Consider the following 21,476-nt stretch of genomic DNA (forward strand, 5'->3'; position numbering starts at 1 on the left):
TATGGTTTAATTTAGAACAATAAAGAATTGTGTCTTTATTTCAATTAAAGGACTTTTTTCTGGGTGTTGTGTTTTTTTAAATACTTTACTAGAAATTCATGGTGGTCATGTCTAATATTGGCGTGACCCCATGAATTTTGGGCTTAGGGCCAGCTGATAATGCCAAGCTGGCCTTAACCCCTTTATTACCCAGTGAGCCACCGCACCAGGGCCCTGGATGAGTTGGGTACAGCGCCAGAAGATGGCGCTTCTATGAACGCGCCATTTTCTGGGGCGGCTGCGGACTGCAATTTGCAGCGGGGGTGGCCCAGAAAGCTTGGGTCTCCCTGCGCTGCGGATTCCAGCCCCCAGCTGCCTAGTTGTATCTGGCTGGGCACAAAAATAGGGCGAAGCCCCACGCATTTTTTTTTAAAATTATTTCATGAAATTCATGGAATAATTAAGAAAAAAAGGGCTTCCCTATATTGTTGTGTCCAACCAGGTACAAATAGGCAGCTGGTGGTTGGGGGCAGCCCATTCCTGCCTGCTGTACCTGGCTGGACACAAATATAGTGCGAAGCCCCACGTCAATTTTTTTTTAATTATTTCATGAAATAATTTTTTTAAAAAAGGGCTTCCCTATATTGTTGTGTCCGGCCAGGTACAAATAGGCAGCTGGTGGTTGGGGGCAGCCTGTTCCTGCCTGCTGTACCTGGCTGGACACAAATATAGGGCGAAGCCCCACGTCAATTTTTTTTAAAATAAGTCCTTTATTTTAACACTAAATGACATTTGAGGAGTTAATAAAGATGCAGTCCCTAAATTATTATTTATTTTTTAATTAATTTTTCCCAAAACTTTTGACGTGGGCTTCGCCATATTTTTGTATGCCAGCCAGGTACAGCATCCAGCTTCTATGAACGCGCCATTTTCCGGGGTGGCTGCGCACTGCAATTTTCAGCGGGGGGAGGGGGGGGGCAGAAAGCTTGGGCCTCCCTGCGCTGCAGATTCCATCCCCCAGCTGCCTAGTTGTACCTGGCTGGACACAAAAATAGGGAGAAGCTTCACGTATTTTTTTTTTTTAATTATTTCATGAAATTCATGAAATAATTAAGAAAAAAAGGGCTTCCCTATATTGTTGTGTCCAACCAGGTACAAATAGGCAGCTGGTGGTTGGGGGCAGCCCGTTCCTGCCTGCTGTACCTGGCTGGACACAAATATAGTGCGAAGCCCCACGTCAATTTTTTTTAAATCATTTCAGGAAATTCATGAAATAATTTAAAAAAATTGATGTGGGGCTTCGCCCTATATTTGTGTCCAGCCAGGTACAGCAGGCAGGAACGGGCTGCCCCCAACCACCAGCAGCCTATTTGTACCTAGCCGGACACAACAATATAGGGAAGCCCTTTTTTTCTGAATTATTCCATGAATTTCATGAATTTAAAAAAAAAAAAACGTGGAGCTTCGCCCTATTTTTGTGTCCAGCCAGGTACAACTAGGCAGCTGGGGGCTGGAATCTGCAGCGCAGGGAGGCCCAAGCTTTCTGGGCCCCACCCGCTGCAAATTGCAGTCCGCAGCCGCCCCGGAAAATGGCGCGTTCATAGAAGCGCCATCTTCTGGCGCTGTACCCAACTCATCCAGGGCCCTGATGCGGTGGCTCACTGGGTAATAAAGGGGTTAAGGCCAGCTTGGCATTATCAGCTGGCCCTAAGCCCGAAATTCATGGGGTCACGCCAATATTAGACATGACCACCATGAATTTCTAGTAAAGTATTTAAAAAAAACACAAACACCCAGAAAAAAGTCCTTTAATTGAAATAAACACACAATTCTTTATTGTTCTAAATTAAACCATACTTACCATCACGCCCATTCCAGCTGAAGCCAACGATCTCCTGCAATAAAAGAAAAATAATAAAGCAACCTCATCCTTACCTTTCCATGGCTCCCACGACGGCTCCAGCTCTGCTACATCGAGATGACAGGCTGGACCGCAGCAGAACGCTGCCATCCAGCCTGTCATCCCGCAGACACTGAGAAGCGCAGGCATACTTCCACTCCTCAGTGTCTGGCTGTGACGGCATCCAGATGAGCCGACAATGAACTCGGCTCACCTCATGTACGTCACTGACAGCGTGGGAGAATTCTCCTGCACTCAGCGCTTCAGCGTGAGAATTTTCCCACGCTGTCAGTGACGTGCATGAGGTGAGGTCATGTCCCATGAACTCGGCGCACCTCATGCACGTCACTGACAGCGTGGGAGAATTCTCACGCTGAAGCGCTGAGTGCAGGAGAATTTTCCCACGCTGTCAGTGACGTGCATGAGGTGAGCTGAGTTCATTGGACATGACCTCGGCTCATCTGGATGACGTCACAGAAAGACACTGAGGAGCGCAAGCATGCCTGCGCTTCTCAGTGTCCGCGGGATGACAGGCTGGATGGCAGCGTTCTGCTGCGGTCCAGCCTGTCATCTCGATGTAGCAGAGCTGAAGCTGTCCTGGGAACCATGGAAAGGTAAGGATGAGGTTGCTTTATTATTTTACTTTTATTGCAGGAGATCGTTGGCTTCAGCTGGAATGGGTGTGGCGGTAAGTATGGTTTAATTTAGAACAATAAAGAATTGTGTCTTTATTTCAATTAAAGGACTTTTTTCTGGGTGTTTGTGTTTTTTTTAAATACTTTACTAGAAATTCATGGCGGTCATGTCTAATATTGGCGTGACCCCATGAATTTCGGGCTTAGGGCCAGCTGATAATGCCAAGCTGGCCTTAACCCCTTTATTACCCAGTGAGCCACCGCACCAGGGCCCTGGATGAGTTGGGTACAGCACCAGAAGATGGCGCTTCTATGAACGCGCCATTTTCCGGGGCGGCTGCGGACTGCAATTTGCAGCGGGTGGGACCCAGAAAGCTTGGGTCTCCCTGCGCTGCAGATTCCAGCCCCCAGCTGCCTAGTTGTACCTGGCTGGACACAAAAATAGGGCGAAGCGCCACACATTTTTTTTTTTAATTATTTCATGAAATTCATGGAATAATTAAGAAAAAAAGGGCTTCCCTATATTGTTGTGTCCGGCTAGGTACAAATAGGCAGCTGGTGGTTGGGGGCAGCCCGTTCCTGCCTGCTGTACCTGGCTGGACACAATTATAGGGCGAAGCCCCACATAATTTTTTTTTAATTATTTCATGAATTTCCTGAAATAATTAAAAAAAAATTGACGTGGGGCTTCACACTATATTTGTGTCCAGCCAGGTACAGCAGGCAGGAATGGGCTGCCCCCAACCACCAGCTGCCTATTTGTACCTAGCCGGACACAACAATATAGGGAAGCCCTTTTTTTCTTAATTATTCCATGAATTTCATGAAATAATTAAAAAAAAAAAAACGTGGAGCTTCTCCTTATTTTTGTGTCCAGCCAGGTACAACTAGGCAGCTGGGGGATGGAATCTGCAGCGCAGGGAGGCCCAAGCTTTTTGCCCTCCCCCCCCCGCTGAAAATTGCAGTCCGCGGCCGCCCCGGAAAATGGCGCGTTCATAGAAGCTGGATGCTGTACCTGGCTGGCATACAAAAATATGGCGAAGCCCACGTCAAAAGTTTTGGGAAAAATTTATTAAAAAATAAATAATAATTTAGGGACTGCATCTTTATTAAGTCCTCAAATGTCATTTAGTGTTAAAATAAAGGATTTATTTAAAAAAAAAATGGCGTGGGATCCCCCATAATTTTAGTCTCTAGCGGAGGTTAAGCAGACGGCTGGGGCAGATGTTTGAAGCCTGGGAAGGGGGTAAAACCCACGGAGCTTCCCAGGCTACTAATATCAGCCCCCAGCTGAATACCTAGCCTTTACTAGCTATTAAAATGGGGGACCCCCCAAAAAAAAATGACGTGGGGTCCCCTCTATTTTAATAGCTAGCAAAGGCTAGGCAGACAGCTGGGGGCTGATATTAATAGCTCAGGAAGGGTGCCATGAATATTGGCCCCCTCCCAGGCTAGAAACACCAGCCGTCAGCCGCCCCAGAAATGGCGCATCCATAGGATGCGCCAATTCTGGCACTTAGCCTCGCTCTTCCACGCTGCCCTGGTGCGGTGGCAGGGGGTAATAGTGGTGGGGTTCATGTCAGCGCCAGCTGCCATGAAGCCCAGGTTAGTAATGATGGCCGTCTATATGACACCCCCATTACTAACCTACAAAGTGTTAAAAAGAAAAAACACACTACACCCAGAAAAAAATAATTTATTTGAAATAAAACACCATTTTATTTAATTCTTAGTTTACTAAAAAAAAAATAGTTACCTGTCCACGTTCCTGCGCTGATCTCCCATGCACAGCTGTCACATCTGGAGATGGTGACAGCTGTGCATGGCTGCTGTAAGCTCACGCTGCCGGGAACACGTCCGCTCCCGGCAGCGGGAGCCACTGACTGAGGTCACCGGAGTGCATTCAGGCAGCGCAGCTCCGGAGACCTCCTTTACGGCAGTGCTGTACCGTGGGAATTTCTCACGATACAGCAGTGCCGTAAAGGAGCTAACCGGAGCAGCGCTGCCTGAACTCCGGTGAACCCTTACGGCCCCGTCATTCTAGCGGCGGCAGCGGTTCAGAGCGGTCACATTCTATGTGGCTGCTCTGAACTGGAGATCTTCGTGGGACACTCGTGGACTGCTACGGAGGGGTAAGGATAAGGTTGTGGTTTATTATTTTATATTTTATTACAGGAGATCGATGGCTTCGGGGAATTAGGTGTCTTGGTGAGTATAGGTGTAGTTTTTTATTTTTTACTTTATTTTAGGTGGCGATCGGCGGGGACAGGTAATGTATGAACTAATTTCTTTTAGGTAACCACTGGCCACCAATGACATGTATCTAACATTTATTGGGGACACAGTAGGGCAATTTAAATAGCAGGATCAGGCTGATGGGAACTACTGCTCCCATCGAGCTGATCCTGCTGGCAGGAGTGGACGGGGGACAGACATAGGCCGATGGGAGTAGTAGTGTCACATCGGCCTATGTCTGCCCGCACACACACCCGCACACATCGCACAGACACCCCGCACACACACCCCGCACACATCGCACAGACACCCCGCACACACACCCCGCACACACACCCGCACACACACACACCCGCACACACACCCGCACACATCGCACAGACACCCCGCACACACACCCCGCACACATCGCACAGACACCCCGCACACACACCCCGCACACACACACACCCGCACACACACACCCCGCACACACACACCCCGCACACACACACACCCGCACACACACACCCCGCACACACACACCCCGCACACACACACCCCGCACACACACTAATCATGACGGGTCTGGGAGGAGTGGCTGACCTGTGCGGCCGTGGGAAAGTTGATGTGAGTTCATGCAGTCAAGCATGAACTCACATGAACCCTCTGAGGGCACCGCGGCTACTTCAAATGAACAGCTGATCGGCATCACCTGATACCTCAGCTGTTCATTTGAAATAACCGGCGGGAAAGCGCAGCACAGAACGGGAAAGCCGGCGGTGAAGTCTTTTCACTGCCGGCTTCCCCGCCCGGGTCCTTCGCTCCTTGGTGCTGTGCTCCCCGCCCGGTCCTAATTTACGATCGGGATGGGAGGTGGCGAGGGGAGCGGAGGATCGGGGTGGGAGGCTGCGGGGAAGCAGTATGGGGCTGCGTGATTGTTTAAAAGCCGGCGGCTTTTTACCGCGCGCCGGCTTTTAAACAATCAGGAGAATTCTCCCACGCTGGGATGGCATTCTGATGACAAGCTGGATCGCAGCTGAGCGCTGCCATCCAGCTTGTCATCCTTCAGAGACACTGCAGAGCGCAGGCATTATGGGAACTTCCGATTCCGGTATTCGATATTATAAAAGTATCGGAATTAAGTATCGGAATTCCGATACAGTGAATATCGGCCGATACCCGATATTTCAGTATCGGAATGCTCAACACTAGTCATCACTCGTTTATATGGAATGTGAAGTAGGACATGTAATGTTCTTTAGAGGACTTACAACCACTCATATCTATTTTCCTAACTGCTATTACCTTACTATTTGGTTCAATAGCCTAGCTGACTAGCTACCCCTTGAAATAGGACAGTCTACTCTGATCACAGTTCCACTTTAATTACAGGCCCCCCATACACATTAGATAGCTGTTAGCCAAATGTTGAACTGACAGCTGTCACTCCCAAGTCCCCCAGACACAGAAACACTTTGCTTGACTGTCCCCTCCTGTGTTCTCTACGACAGAATTACTGTCGAAATCATCTGACTATGGATTATCTCCCTGCCAAACGAAAAGATCAGCCATTGAAATTTCAACAGTTGGATCCTTTTACATTACTTGTCAGGGAAGAGTCGGGAGGTCCCTATACATACTAGAGATGGTGGGTCGATCCAGCCGAAATCATTAGGTTGGGCCAATGATAGCATTTAGGAAATGTATTCTCTCAATTATACAACTTTTCAAACATTTTTGACTTTAATAATTAGTCATATCATTATGTACTTCTGAGCCTGCCAGTTTACAAATTTCTGTAAACCATTGCCCATCTTGTTTTTTATTAACAGTATTGTGCAAAGGTTTTAAATAGGTGTGAAAAAAATGCTGCACAGTAAGAACACTTTCTACAATAGTTAATTTATTTTTATCAGTGAATAAAATGTGGAATTTGGAGTGACCTCTCTTTGCCTTTAAAACAGCCTCAAAGCATCAATTCTTCTAGATACACTTGCCTGCAGTTTTTTGAAGGAACTCGGCTGGGAGGTTGTTCCAAACATTTTGGAGAACTAACCACAAATCTTCAGTGGATTTAGGCTTGTGCAGATTCTCCTGCCTCTTCATGTAATCCCACACAGACATGATGCTGAGATCAGGGCTCTGCGGGGGCCATATCATCACTTCCTTGTTCTTCTTTATCCCGATAGTTCTTTTTGATGTTGGCTGTATGTCGGGTGTCATTTGGCTGTAGAATACTTTTGGAGCCAATCAGATGCCTCCTTGATGGTATTGAATGATGAATAAATATCTGTCTGTATTTTTTAGCATTGAGGAGAACAAGAAATAGGGAACGTTGAGTACCGTAAAATCAATGGGGGGCCAAGGAAACACAATTGGCATGAGGAATAACATGCATGTTATTGGTATAGCACCAAAATAAAAGGAAAGGGATACCAGGTTTCAGTTGTTTCACACTTTTTTGTTAAGTATATAATTCCACATGTGTTAATTCATAGTTTTGATGCCTTCAGTGTGAATGTACAATTTTCATAGTCAAGAAAATACAGAAAAATCTTTAAATGAGAAGGTGTGTCCAAACTTTTGGTCTGTACTGTATATACGTCACATTTGAATACATATTAATGTGTGGATGACACACAGTACAAAGTACTGTACGCTTAAGAAGCTCATGTAGGAAAACTAGAGTTTGCTGTAATGTTCGGCATAACAGACGGTAGGAAAATTCTGGACTAGTCCTTGATGATCGTTTACATGCTAGATATCTATGTAGGAAAGTTTCTAGCAAACTACTGAAGTGCAGAATGTAAGCCATGCATCATGACAAGTTTTAGCACTTTCATAACTGTTATTCATTTTACCAGCAAGATCTCAGCAGGTTTCCTCCATGGCTTCTAATATAGAAAATACTTTGTCATTTTTCTTTGGGAGCAGGCACATTCCTAGTCATCAGAAAGACTGATGCAGCCACTAAAATACTGCTATTCTTCATCACATAGAAAAACAACGATAACACATTTTATTATTTACCAACAGAGTGGGAATTACTAATATGAACTATTACATTGGGGAAAACTTACATTTAATGAATACCTTATCTTTTGCTACTCTCAACACATGCTGCCTGAGACTAGCGCTTATTAGAGGAAGTCTCTGTGTAGGGAGACCTGGTTAATAGCTCACAAAGGGGCTCATTTATGAAAACTCATGCAAGTAAAAAGTAGACCATTTTCTATGGTTTATAGCAAAGGTTAGAAAGTTGTTTGCAATGGACAATGTATTTCATGCAGCCATTTTTATATTGTAAATGGCTCCTAATAAATGGTTTACCGGAACAATTCAGAATATATTTGACATATCACTAATGTTTATAATGTATCTTCTTTTTGTAGAGTTCAGAATTGCTGTGCGATGTTAAAGAGTACGACAAAAACGATAGATGTTGTTCATTATGTGAGCCAGGTAAGCGTAAATTGGATACAAATCAGTAAGAAAAACTATCAGGCCTATTCAGCAAGCAGCCTTTGCCACAATTCTTTTCTTGAATCAGATTATTTTTATTAAACAGTACCACTTTACATACAGTTTTCTGTTTTCTTTTTTTCATACAGGAAGAGGAAACAATAACATAAGATATTGACATAGATTCAGATTAGTTACATTTTGCCACAATTCTAGGTCCTGGGTCAGCTCTGCCAACTTTTTGAAAATTGGGCAGGAGGGTACGTGGCTCAGAGTCAAATTCATCATAATTTAAACCAAAACAATGGTGTAAATTACAACAGAAATGTACGTCAGCGCCTGCCTGGTGTGAATTGCTGGAGATGGCACACGACAGTTTAAAGATATGACAAACCATTAAAGAGGCGCACACTTCTTAAAGGGGTTTTGCCACGAACAAAAGTTCATTTTAATCAATGGCTGTGTCTGTCCGTACAAGGACATGCTCTGATCATACCACAGCTCCTGGGCAGGGGAGGAAGCAAAACAGTATACAGACAGGACAGCAGGGGATCACAGCTGATTGTGTTTGTGAGGTAAAAAAATTGTCTGTTTTTAAACAATGTTTTACTTCAAAGAAAGAATCATTTGTGATCCCGTGCTGTAATGTCTGTATACTCTTTTGCGTCCTCCCCTGCCCAGGAGATGTGGTATGATCAGACCGTGTTCCTGTACGGACAGACACAGCCATTGATTAAATTTAACTTTTGTTCGTTGGAAAACCCATTTAATGAACTTGGAGCATCTTACTCCAGCGCTCCCTTCGTTAAGACAGGTGAGCAAGATGGCATTCTTAATGAATCAGGGCCTGTCTGTCGATTTAAACTGACTGTCTAGATATTTTTCCACCTGATCGTACACATTGGATAGCTTTCATTATACACCTTATTCTGGTGTGTATGGTCAGCTTTACAATTGGAAATTGTCAGTCAGGGAGCATTAGATCATAAAATTAAACAGCCTTTTGGTCAAGCTGTAATTTAAACATAATACAAGTCAAGTATTTTATTCTCCACAAAAGTATATGTCAATTTGCTCGGGTCTTCCTCTCCCATACCAAACATCCCATGGACTGCATGTAAAATGCGGCAGCTTCTATTCAATGTATCAGTGACATTTGTCATCTTTAAAGGACTACTGCTGTAGTTTTCTTTATAATTATCCCCTTCCTTATTAGCAATTAGTAATGTCTGTAAAATGTGTGCATTAAAATACTTACCAGTCACTATGTTTTGTCGTTTCGAGCGCGGCTTCGGTCCTTTCCTGCATCATGTGAAAGCAACCATGACCCTTCGGCACACACAGCGTCTTCTGTGTGGACCGACCATAGATCATTCCTTCATTACTAGTCTTTGAGACTAAGAACAAGGCTCTCATAGGCTTACATCATGAAATAAACTATTGGTCCACTGTGTGAGCCGGCAAGTCAGAGCTGTGGTACATGATGCAAGAGAAGAATGGAGCTGAGCTGCAAACAGCAGAAGGCAGCGACAGTAAGTATTTTACTGCACACATTATACGCACACATTACTGTTTAGTAACAAAGACGGCGAAAAAATAACTGCTGTAACTTTATTTCAATGACTTGATCATGTGCACAATTTTTGTCTCACAGCACCACTTACAATTTTTTTACTTGGATATATTAGAATAATTGCGTTTTATTTGTTTAATATCTAAAATTATCATTCACAGGACAAAGACTGCTTGAAGACTGCACAGAGCATACTAAGACATTATGCATCCCCTGTCCTGAAGGAGAATACCAGGAAAAATACAATAGAGAAACTAGCTGTCTCCTGCACAAAGAGTGCAATGAACGTATGTGGGACTTGTCTGTCATTTCTCTGTACTGATGTGGTGTTGAGAAGGTTGTCAGTCAGTGCCGAGGATGTGGTTACATCCGCCACTCATTATGTACTGAGCGGTGACTGAAGCTGCACCGGCCCACCCCTATGACTGAAAGTTGGAGGCTACCAGGAGGAATAAAGTTTATTTCTTCCCAGTAGCTGAGCCTTCAGTGCGGTAGCCGTACAGCTTTAGAACGTTATTAACCTGCAGATTAACCCCATATCTGCAGATTAATAGCATTGTTTCATAACAAGTTCCTTTTAAGGAACAGAGCTATTCATTCAATCTTTGACCTTATGTAGGTGAGGACTAGTTTACTCATGGACCTGTTTTACATACAGATGCCACCAATATGGATCATGCTAACAAAATATGGATATGTATAAGAAAATTTATATTTATATGCTTGTCTCAACAACTTTAGTGTACTGGAGCTGTATTCACAAGTCTTTAGGATATATTTAGATTGAGACTATTTGCAAAGTTGCTTAATTTTTTATTTTAGATGCATACAAGTAATAAAAGAATTGCAAAAGTAATAAGGTAGAACTACACTTTAAATATTCAGTTCTCGATAATGAATGCTCAGAAATATGTGACCATTAGATCATACCATATACCATTAACTACTTCTGGATCACCCATAGACAATACATTTTCAGATGGTCCACGTTTTACTCTGAAGTGATGTTCTAAAACTTCACTACATAGTACAGCATCTGCACTTGATCATGCAGCTGTGGTAGCAGGGAGACAATTTAATACCGTCTCTGCCTTCTTGATTGCTGTAAACGTAGAGCTGAACAATCTCTGTGTATACAGTATTAGAAAATGTTAACCATGCTTCGTCCTACGATTCAGCAGTCATGTGATCACTGGGTTTAGGGTGAGAGCAGGAACTGCTGAGTCCTAGGAGACCGAGATCAACTCAGCTATTCAGCCAGAAGGCTATATTTCTACTGCAACTTGGGTTAATATACTAGCCCCAGTTACATGGGAAATCATATAAAAATATATTATTTAGATATTGAAAAGCCCCTCATAGGTCTTTTATGACCTGAAGGGGGCACAATATGTGAAATATCTGAAAAATAAATAATTTAATTAAAAAACCCACCGACAATTCAGATCACTGTTACTGTATAAGCATATTTGTTACAGAAAAGGAAACACATTTTTAAATGTATTTTAGTGGTCCTCAGTGGTCATAAAAAAGTAAAAAACAGACACGTATTTCCTTTATTTTCCCATTGATATTGCCATATATTGGCAAGAAAATATGAAAAAAAATGTTATATTAAGTCCCACGTATCTTGAAAAAGAGATGCAAAAATTATTTGAAAAAACCTTTAAACCACATGTGCAAAAAAATATGCAGGGTCAGGAGCAAGGGTAAATGGCCTGGTTAATGACAAAATAAGCTGATTTCATATGCGGAATAATGAAGCTAGCTAACAGATGTCCTATTAGGGCAACACAAGAGGTTACGTCAGTTGGTCTGTTTCCTATTCCACCAAGAGGTTGATAAATACTTAAAGGGAACCTGTCATATGAAAAAACGCTATTAACGGGCAGATATGGTGTTAATCTGCAGGTTAATAGCCTTCTGAATCTGACTGGCGCTCGCTCTGAAGCCCCACTGCCAGGAAGAAATGAATTTTATTCCTCCTGGCAGGGATTGGGCTCCAGTCATAGGGGTGGCACTGGCTCAGGTTCAGTCACCGATCAGTGTGACTGAGCCAGCTGTCAGTCAGTGCCAGGGGATCCCTTTAAAAATGATAATGCTTGGACGGACCCATTATCATCATAGATTTTATTTTTTTTGCTAAACTATATGAACTAGAAACTTACCAACCACCCACATCTCCAGACCTCACAAGGAATTGAGACGCTAATACTACCTGACTACTTTAGATGCATTAATATGTCGTCTATAGGACATGCCCATCATGCTAATAGTAAATAATGCATGTTCACATTTACAGAGGATACCTCACCGTGGTGTCACATATGCGATTAATTCTAATTTACTCTATAATCCATCATGACTTTGAAGCTTAGTACGCAGTTGTGTCCAGGCTGTTATATAGATGTATTTCTAATGACACATGATGTTTCTATCCACATATTGAATTTATTCAAATGATTTTTTGACTTGACCTAACCTGTTCCATATTTTTCTTAGTTTTCTAACCAATATGTTATTTTTACATTAGAGCTTGGGTTTCAGATGATAAGTAATGGAACACGAACCAAAAATGTAGATTGCAGATGCCAATCTAAGAAGCACTGCTCAAGCGAAGCGTGCGAGACATGTGTGAGGAACAAAGTGTGTGGCCCAGGAGAAGGTGTTATACAGATGGGTAAGAGAAAAAAGATATTGTCAACTGAAGTGGATACAAGATGATCTTGAGAAACATCTTGGAAAAAAAAGTGTAATATGATATGACCATGCCTTCCAATGGCTGCCTATGGATCACTATAACAAATGTCACTAAAGGAAAAAACAGATCACAGACAACTCCTTTAACTTAAGGCACTCCAATTTAATGTGGTTGATTTGGAAGCAAAACAACATAGCACTCCATAGTGCAGGCTACATGGAATAAAAAAACCTTCAGTATTGATCAATTCCAGCTCTGCTCACCTGATGATATTGTAGTACACAATACTGTTGTTAAAGAGGACCTTAAATCACAATTTTCATGTTGAACTAAACCCAGGATGTTATACTGGCTGCAGATCAGGATAAAACATGTTTGTGTGTTTTTTTTAATTCCATTTTTCCGTTGCGGAGATATTAGCAAAGTATTTGGTAGCTAATAAGTAAATTTTTGGTAAGTCCTTGAGGGTGTTATCAGAGAGTTTTCACTGGGGACATATACTTCTTTCCCTGTATGATGTTGATCAATCATAAGCAGGCAGCAACTTTCAAAGGAAATAAGAACACGTCTCCACCATAAGGCTATGTGCCCACGATGCAGAAATGCTCCGGATTTTTCCTGGCGTTTCTGCATCTCCCTGGCAGAAAAAACGCATGCGGATTGTACATGCGGATTGTACATGCGGATTGTACATGTGGATTGTACATGCAGATTGTACATGTGGATTGTACATGCGGATTGTACATGCGGATTGTACATGCGGATTGTACATGCGGATTGTACATGCGGATTGTACATGCGGATTGTACATGCGGATTGTACATGCGTTTTCCTGCCAGGGACATGCGGAAGTGAAGCGTTCTTTACTTGCATTTCCGCATTCGGGATGACAAGCGCTTTCCAAGCAATTTTAGCATCACTTGGAAAGTGCTTGTCAACGTGGTCACACTATATAAATCCATGCAATCGGCATGGATTTATATACTGTGACCTTAAAGAATGGTTAAAAATAAAAAAATAAATCTATACTTACCTTCCGATGGCCCCCGGAGTCTTGCTCCGCTCCAACCTGGCTGCCAGCAGATCGCGGTAAACTGAAGGACCTGCCGTCACATGACTATGACGTCAGCGCAGGTCCTTCAGTCCACCGTAATCTGCCGGGCAAGAAGATAAGTATAATATTTATTTTTTATTTTATTCTTTTTTTTACAGACCCAGGTACCATCCGCACATTGAAACGCATGGATTCTGCATGTACAGATGCAGTGATGCGTAATCCATGCATTTCAATGCAAGTCAATGGCGGCGAAAACGCAGCGCTTCCGCAAAATAATTGGTAGCGCTGCGTATTTTTCCGCAATGATAATCCGCAGCGGAAATTTCCGCAGCATGTGCACAGCACATTCGGCTTATCACTGGGGAACATGGCAGGCCTTCTACCATGTGTTTTAAAGCGTTTCTGCAGCATTCTTGCCGCTGCGGAAACGCTTAAAAAACGCATTGTGGGCACACAGCCTAACTTAGACCATGTTACTCACTTTGAGATATATAATGATAGACAGCCTGATCTCGCTGAAGAGTTGCTGTGAAGACAGCAGACAGATGTATGATTACTGACACCTTTGAGTGCTCATCTCTAGATGTTTGCTGTTCTCACAGCAACTTGTAATCACCCTGCAGTGAGATCAGCCTGTCATTACGTCTCACACAGGAGTAGCCTGTTCTGAGCCATTGTGGAGTGTGTTCTTCTTTCCTATGAGTGTTGCTGTCTGCTTATGAATGGTCAGAATCATACAAGGGGAGGAAGTACATACCTCCAGTGAAAACTGTTTGATATCACCCACTTGGACTTAACAAAAATTAACTCATTATCTACTAAATACTTTGATTATTAATATCTTTGCCATGGAGAGCCAAAATAAAGAAAAGCAGTTTCATTCTACTCTGCAGCCACTATTACATCCTTTTACCAACATGAAAAATTTGGTGAAAGATCCTTTGTGAGTTGAATTGTATAATTGGTGTTCTTGAAATCTGCACATATTGTTCTATTGTTCAAGACTTTTGGTGACATCTATGAGTCAATACCAAGTAAAATAGGTAAAATAATGGTAGTAAGAATGCTGCAGGATATTCAATAGATACTAAAATACAATGACCTGTAGGTGTCATAATGTAACATAGTATTACCAATAAATACTATTTATGTTTTTATCCTATATATTGATAACTATATCTTGTAGAGCACTTATAATAAAATATGACACCATGCTATCTAAACCCTTGACAGACTGTAGTTTGTATCACACCCTTGGGGTGACCACATATAGACATTAGAGTTGAGCAAAAACCGCACCAAGACTACTAATCTATTGTGGCGGTGGGGATAACAGCAATTAGGAGGAGGTTTATAAGGCTCTGGCCTGGGGGCCACGGACTACCAATGTGGCTGCTGCAACAGAGTACTGTGAATCTTTTTATTCAAGTCTAATAGACATATATAATATATATATATATATATATATATATATATATACATGGATACATATGAAATATTGTCATTTCACATCATAGTATGACACATCACTTTTTTTGTTACAATCTAGTTATCTTGCGCTATACTTCTCGGAATATTTTGAGCCAAGGAATGGCAAATATGTAAATGCAGTCTGATTCTTTATGGATAGCACGGTATTGCACAAGTTATTATAATAGTTTTATTTTTTGCATTATATTACACAGGCATGTATTTACTGTATGTTTCCTTTTCTTTTCATGTGTTTATTTCTTTTTCAGCTACCAGATCTTCAGACACTCAATGCTCGCTATGCAAAGAGGGGACGTATTCAAATGAAGAATCAGATGTGGAGCCATGTCAAAACTGGAGCAAGTAAGAAAACACTTAAGCACCATGCTTCAGAACAGTTTTATGTGGTATTAAATTCAATAGATAAATATACCATTGCTGCCGGGGTGCCGGAAGATTACCAATATTTAATTTATTTCAACAGTATTGTTGAGCTTATCAGAATTTTCCAAGCTCAGCTTCTAAGATCTCCGTTTACAGTGAAGTTAGCAAGTGTAAGATCTTGCATCTTTGTATCTAACATCTGTAATAAATCTTTATTAATTTTGAAATGCCACTAAATAAATTTTGAAAACAGGCTAGGGTATTTGTTTCCAGTTCTGAACACATTAAACAGCTTAGCTCATTAATACTTGAAAATATGAAATAAAACGTAAACTAAATAACTAAAAATTGTTTCAGTATTTTGTGTTTATGAGCAAATCTGTGGAGTATTATGGACTCAAAACCCATTCTCATTAACACACCATTATTATGTTAAGATACTAAATATTTAGAGTAATAGGAATAAAGGATCTGTCAACAGTAGATTGTTGATGGTCTCTATACTGCATAGAGTAAAAACAAATTAGTATATTAAAGGGAAGCTGTCATCCACAACCACAGGCAGCATGGATCATACACTGGTTGTGTGATTGCAGCATTTCAGAGTAAACATACAGTTAGGTCCAGAAATATTCGGACAGTAACACATGTTTTGTCATTTTAGCTGTTTACCAAAACATAATTAATATACTGTTATATAATCAATAAGAGCTTATAGTGCAGACTTTCAGCTTTACTTTGAGGGTATTCACATCCTAATTGGAGTAAGGGTTTAGGAATTACAGTTCTTTAATATGTATCTGCCTCTCTTTAAAGGGAATAGTAAGCAATGTATAGTGGTATTCCCAAACTAACCAACCCAACCGTTCCTATCAATATGCTATAGCACAATCTGGGGTTAATATTAAATATAACTTTTAATACAATTTCTAAAATGTGGCTAGTATTGCCACATAAACATACAGTACATAGTAAACACAACCGATAATGTGTGTAAAGCGCTGTGGAATTCATAGCGCTATATAAGTGAGTAAAATAAATAAATAAATATTAAAATTCCCATTCAAATCTCTAAATGTAGTATTGTGCATATATACAGAATATATGCCGTATGGTGGAGTTCAGATATGTGCCCTGAATCAAATCATTTGGCAGTAAAATGTAAGAATGAAGGAAAGATCTTACCCAGATCCTTTCAGGGAATTTACGAGTATTGAATGGAGATCCTCTGAATAATCCAGGGGTAGGCACTTAGTTTTCATGCCCACATATCACCTGTGTTAGAAGAATCTTTGGCCGAAGGTTTCTCCCGATGTGTTTCCTCTGCAGATTCATTAGGGCAGTGGTAATGGCCGTTCATTACATTGGCTAGGTTTGGAGGGACATCACCGCAAACGTGGCTAAGACATTTACCTAGGAGGCATTTCTTTCCTTTATTCTTACTGCCAGATGATTTGATTCAGGGCACATATCTGAACTCTGTAGCACCAACAAGTTAGTCATATGGCATATATCCTATAACAATAGTGCATTTCGAGATTTGGATTCAGGATTTTAATATGTGCTTATTATGTATGTTTATGTGGCAATACTAGCTTTTTAGAGATTGTATTAAAAGTTATATTTTAAATTAACCCAACATTCTTTTTAAAGGGACCATGAGTAATTGTACAGATAGCTCAAAAGTTGTCTAATGGGCTGCATGGGCTTTTCCCTCATTAATCCATCATCAGTTAAGCAGGTAAAAGGTCTGGAACTAATTCCAAGTGTGGCATAAGAATTTGGAAGCTGTTGCTGCGAACCCACAACATGCATTCAAAAGAACTCTCAATCAAAGAGAAACAGACTATCATTAAGCTAAAAAAAGAAGAACTCCATCAGAGAGATAGCAGAAATATTAGGGGTGGTCAAATCAACAGTTTGGCACACTCTGCAAAAAAATAGCACACTGGTGAGCTTGGGAACGCAAAAAGGACTAGACATCTATGGAAAACAACGGTGTTGGATGATCGCAGAATCCTTTCCATGGTGAAGAAAAACCCCTTCACAACATCCACCCAAGTGAAGAAAACTCTAAAGGACTTACAGTAGATTTTTAAGTTATCATAAAGAGAAGAATTCATGAGAGCAAATACAGAGGGTTCACCACAAGGTGAAAACCTTTAATCAGCCTTAAAATAGAAAGGCCAGATTAGACTTTGCCCAAAAAACATTAAAAGAAGCTTGTCCAGTTTTGGAAAAGCATTCTTTGAACAGGTAAAACTAAGATCAACCTGTACCAGAATGATGGGAAAAAAAAGTATGGAGAAGGCTTGGAACGGCTCATGAAGTACACCATATACTCTGTAAAACATAGTGGAGGAAGTGTGGTGGCATGGGCATGCATGGCTTCCAATGGCACTGGGTCACTAGTGTTTATTGATGATGTGACTGAAGACATAAGCAGCTGGATTAATTCTGAAGTGTACAGAGCGATACTTTCTGCTTAGATTCAACTAAATGCAGCAAGATTGACTGGACGGTGCTTCACAGCACAGATGGACAATGACCCAAAACAAACTGCGAAAGCAATTTAGGAGTTTTTTAAGGCAAAGAAGTAGAATATTCTTCAATGGCCGAGTCAAACACCAGATCTCAACTCCATCGAGAATGCATTTCACATGTTTAAGACAAAACTTAAGACAGAAAGACCCAGAAACAAACAACAACTGAAGCCAGCTGCATTAAAGACCTGGTAAAGCATCACAAAGGAGGACATCCATGGCTTCCAGGTTTCAAGCAGTCATTGTTTGCAAAGGATTCTCTACAAAGTATTACAAATCAGCATTTTATTTATGGTAAAGTTAATTTGTTCAATTACTTTTGAGCCACTGAAATAAGAAGGCTTCGTAAAAAAAAAATGTTTGGAATTCCTAAACTTTCACAAGATATTTTTGTTGAACCCCTTTAATTAAACACGAAAGTCTACACTTCAATTGTATCTCAGTTGTTTAATTTTAACCACTTCGCACCAGAGCCTGTTTTTGCCTTCGTGACCAGGCCAATTTTTTCAATTCTGACCACTGTCACTTTATGAAGTAATTACTCTGGAACGCTTCAACGGATCCCCCTGATTCTGAGATTGTTTTTTCGTGACATATTGTACTTCATGATAGTGGTAAAATTTATTCGATATCACTTGCGTTTATTTGTGAAAAAATCTGAAATTTGGCAAAAATTTTGAAAATTTTGCAATTTTAAAACTTTGAATTTTTATGCCCTTAAATCAGAGAGATATGTCACACAAAATAGTTAATAAACAACATTTCCCACATGTCTACTTTACATCAGCACAATTTTGGAACCAAAATTTTTTTTTGTTAGGGAGCTATAAGGGTTAAAAGTTGACCAGCGATTTCTCATTTTTCCAACAAAATTTACAAAAACATTTTTTTAGGGACCACATCATATTTGAAGTCACTTTGAGGGGTCTTTATGACAGAAAATACCCAAAAGTGACACCATTCTAAAAACTGCACCCCTCAAGGTGCTCAAAACCACATTCAAGAACTTTATTAACCCTTCAGGTGCTTCACAGGAATTTTTGGAATGTAGAAGAAAAAAATTAACATTTAACTTTTTTCACAAAAATGTTAATTTAGACCCAATTTTTTTTATTTTCACAGGGGTAACAGGAAAAAATGTACGCCAAAATTTTTTGTGCAATTTCTCTTGAGCGTGCTGGTACCCCATATGTGAGGGAAAACCACTGTTTGGGCGCACGGCAGGGTTCGGAAGGGAAGGAGCGCCATTAGACTTTTTGAATGTAAAATTTGTCTGAATAATTAGCAGACGCCATGTTGCGTTTGGAGAGCTCCTGATGTTCCTAAACAGTGGAAACCCCCCACAAGTGACACCATTTTGGAAACTAGACCCCTTAGGGAACTTATCTAGATGTGTGGTGAGTACCTTGCACCCCCAGCCACTTCACAGAAGTTTATAATATTGAGTTGTAAAAATAAAATTGTCACATTTTTCCCACAAAAACGTTTTTCATCCTTTAATTTTGCATTATCATAAGGGTAATAGGAAAAATTGCACCATGAAATTTGTTGTGCAATTTCTCCTGAACACGCTGATACCCCATATGTGGAGGCAAACCACTGTTTGGGCGCACGGCAGGGTTTGGAAGGGAAGGAGCGCCATTTGACTTTTTGAATGTAAAATTTGTTTGAATAATTAGCGGATGCCATGTTGCATTTGGGGAGCCCCTGATGTGCCTAAACAGTGGAAACCCCCCACAAGTGACACCATTTTGGGAACTAGACCCCTTAGGGAACTTATCTAGATGTGTGGTGAGCACCTTGCACCCCCAGCCGCTTCACAGAAGTTTACAATAAAATTTTCACATTTTTCCCACAAAAAATGTTTTTCATTCCCTAATTTTGCATTATCATAAGGGTAACAGGATAAATTGCACCATGAAATTTTTTGTGCAATTTCTCCTGAGTACAGCAATACCCCATATGTGGGGGAAAACCACTGCTTTGGTGTACGTCATGGTTCGGAAGAGAAAGGAGCGCTATGTTGGCTGGGATAGGTTGCAGACACCATGTCACATTTGAAGAGTCGCTGACATGCCGAAACAGCAGAAACCCCCATAAGTGACCCCATTTTGTAAACTATGCCTCTCAAGGAATTCATCTAGGGAAGTAGTGAGTATTTTTTAATTTTTAAATTTATACCATTGGGCAGTGAAAAAAGCATAATTATATTTTTACCACAAAAAAATGTTTTACCCTCAGATTTAACATTTTCACACAGGGCAATGGGTAAAAATGGTGCCGAAATGTGTCACACAATTTCTTCTAAAAGTGGCAATACCCCATATGTGGCTGTATCGTACCGCTCAGCCATACGGCGAGATCTGGGGGGGACGGAGTGCTATTTGACAATTGGAGAACAAATTATTGTAGAATAGGTATTTGGATTTGGGAGCACAACATTTTCTGAATTTCTTTTGGGGGGCAAGGGCCATTTCGCTTTTCCAGAGCTTTTCTGCTACCATTAACTTGGAAGTCCCTTATATTTTTAACAGATGACGGACCTGAGTGGGGACTAGCTTTTTTTGAGGACTGAGTTGAAGCTTTTATTGGGAACATTTTACGTAACATTTATCCGGCGCTCTAGGCTGAGCACTTACATCGGGGTTTCCATCTAAATTTCCCAGTGATGTAATTCAGATGAAACCCCTGCGGGATTCATTCACTGTAATGAGGCAGCAGAGTTACTCTAGACTCCGTCTGGCCTCTGTTTAGCGGTGTCCTTTTTTTCAGAAGTGCACAAAACTGTGGCCAACTGCACTTTTATGCACGCCTAAAACAAATGACACTGTGGGATCCCAGGCCAGACGGCATCCACAGTGCCTATATCTGCCTCATTACAGGGAATCTTCCGTCATGGGTTCTGGCTGAATCACATATTTCAGAGATTTACACGGAAACTCTGGTGTAAGCGCTCAGCGCAGAGCGCAGGATAAATGTACGGCTCTGCGCCTTACTGCGATCTTTGGGAGACATAATAAACTAATCAGTAGCAGGTGAAGAATTGGTTTTATTTATTTTTTACGCCGTTCCTAGTGTGATATAACTGATTAGATTACTTTATTCTTCGGGTCGGTGCGATTACAGAGATACCAGATTTATATCGAGTTTTTATGATTGACAGCTGTAACACACTAAAAGACTTTTTTTTTGCAAAATCTAGTTTTTGCATCGCCATATTTTGAGAGCTATAATTTTTCCAAATTTTGGCCGACAGAGTCATGTGATGGCTTGTTTTTTGCGGGACGAGTTGACATTTTTATTGGTACCATTTTTGGGTACGTGACATTTTTTGATCGCTTTCTATTCTGTTTTTTGGGAGGTAAAATTAACAAAAACCAACAGTTCAGGAATTGTTTTTTGAGTTTTTTTTTTATGCCGTGCTGCGTGTGGTAAAAGTGATCAGGCAGCATTATTCTTCGGGTCAGTACCTTTACAGCGATACTACACTTACTGTATATTTTTTTATGTTTTGGCGCTTTTACACAATAAAACCATTTTATATAAAAAATATTT

The 21,476-nt window shown here is 41.1% G+C and overlaps 1 protein-coding gene across 2 annotated transcripts in view; it reads left to right on the forward strand.

The window, feature by feature from the left end:
- The window catches only part of CD40 (CD40 molecule), a 71,751-nt gene that overhangs the window by 23,316 nt on the left and 26,959 nt on the right, over window positions 1–21,476 (forward strand). The window contains exons 2-5 of one of the 2 annotated variants that reach the window (XM_073681188.1): window positions 8,124–8,193; window positions 9,928–10,053; window positions 12,300–12,446; window positions 15,264–15,357. In XM_073681188.1, coding sequence (XP_073537289.1) covers window positions 8,124–8,193; window positions 9,928–10,053; window positions 12,300–12,446; window positions 15,264–15,357 — 437 coding nt within the window. Of the gene's footprint in view, window positions 1–8,123; window positions 8,194–9,611; window positions 9,726–9,927; window positions 10,054–12,299; window positions 12,447–15,263; window positions 15,358–21,476 lie in introns of those variants that run through there. The other variant, XM_073681189.1, reaches the window with a different exon arrangement.

The sequence above is a fragment of the Phyllobates terribilis genome, unplaced genomic scaffold, assembly GCF_046119375.1.
Source record: "Phyllobates terribilis strain yellow unplaced genomic scaffold, ASM4611937v1 Scaffold_5__5_contigs__length_657084704, whole genome shotgun sequence".
In the NCBI taxonomy this organism is placed as follows: domain Eukaryota; kingdom Metazoa; phylum Chordata; class Amphibia; order Anura; family Dendrobatidae; genus Phyllobates; species Phyllobates terribilis.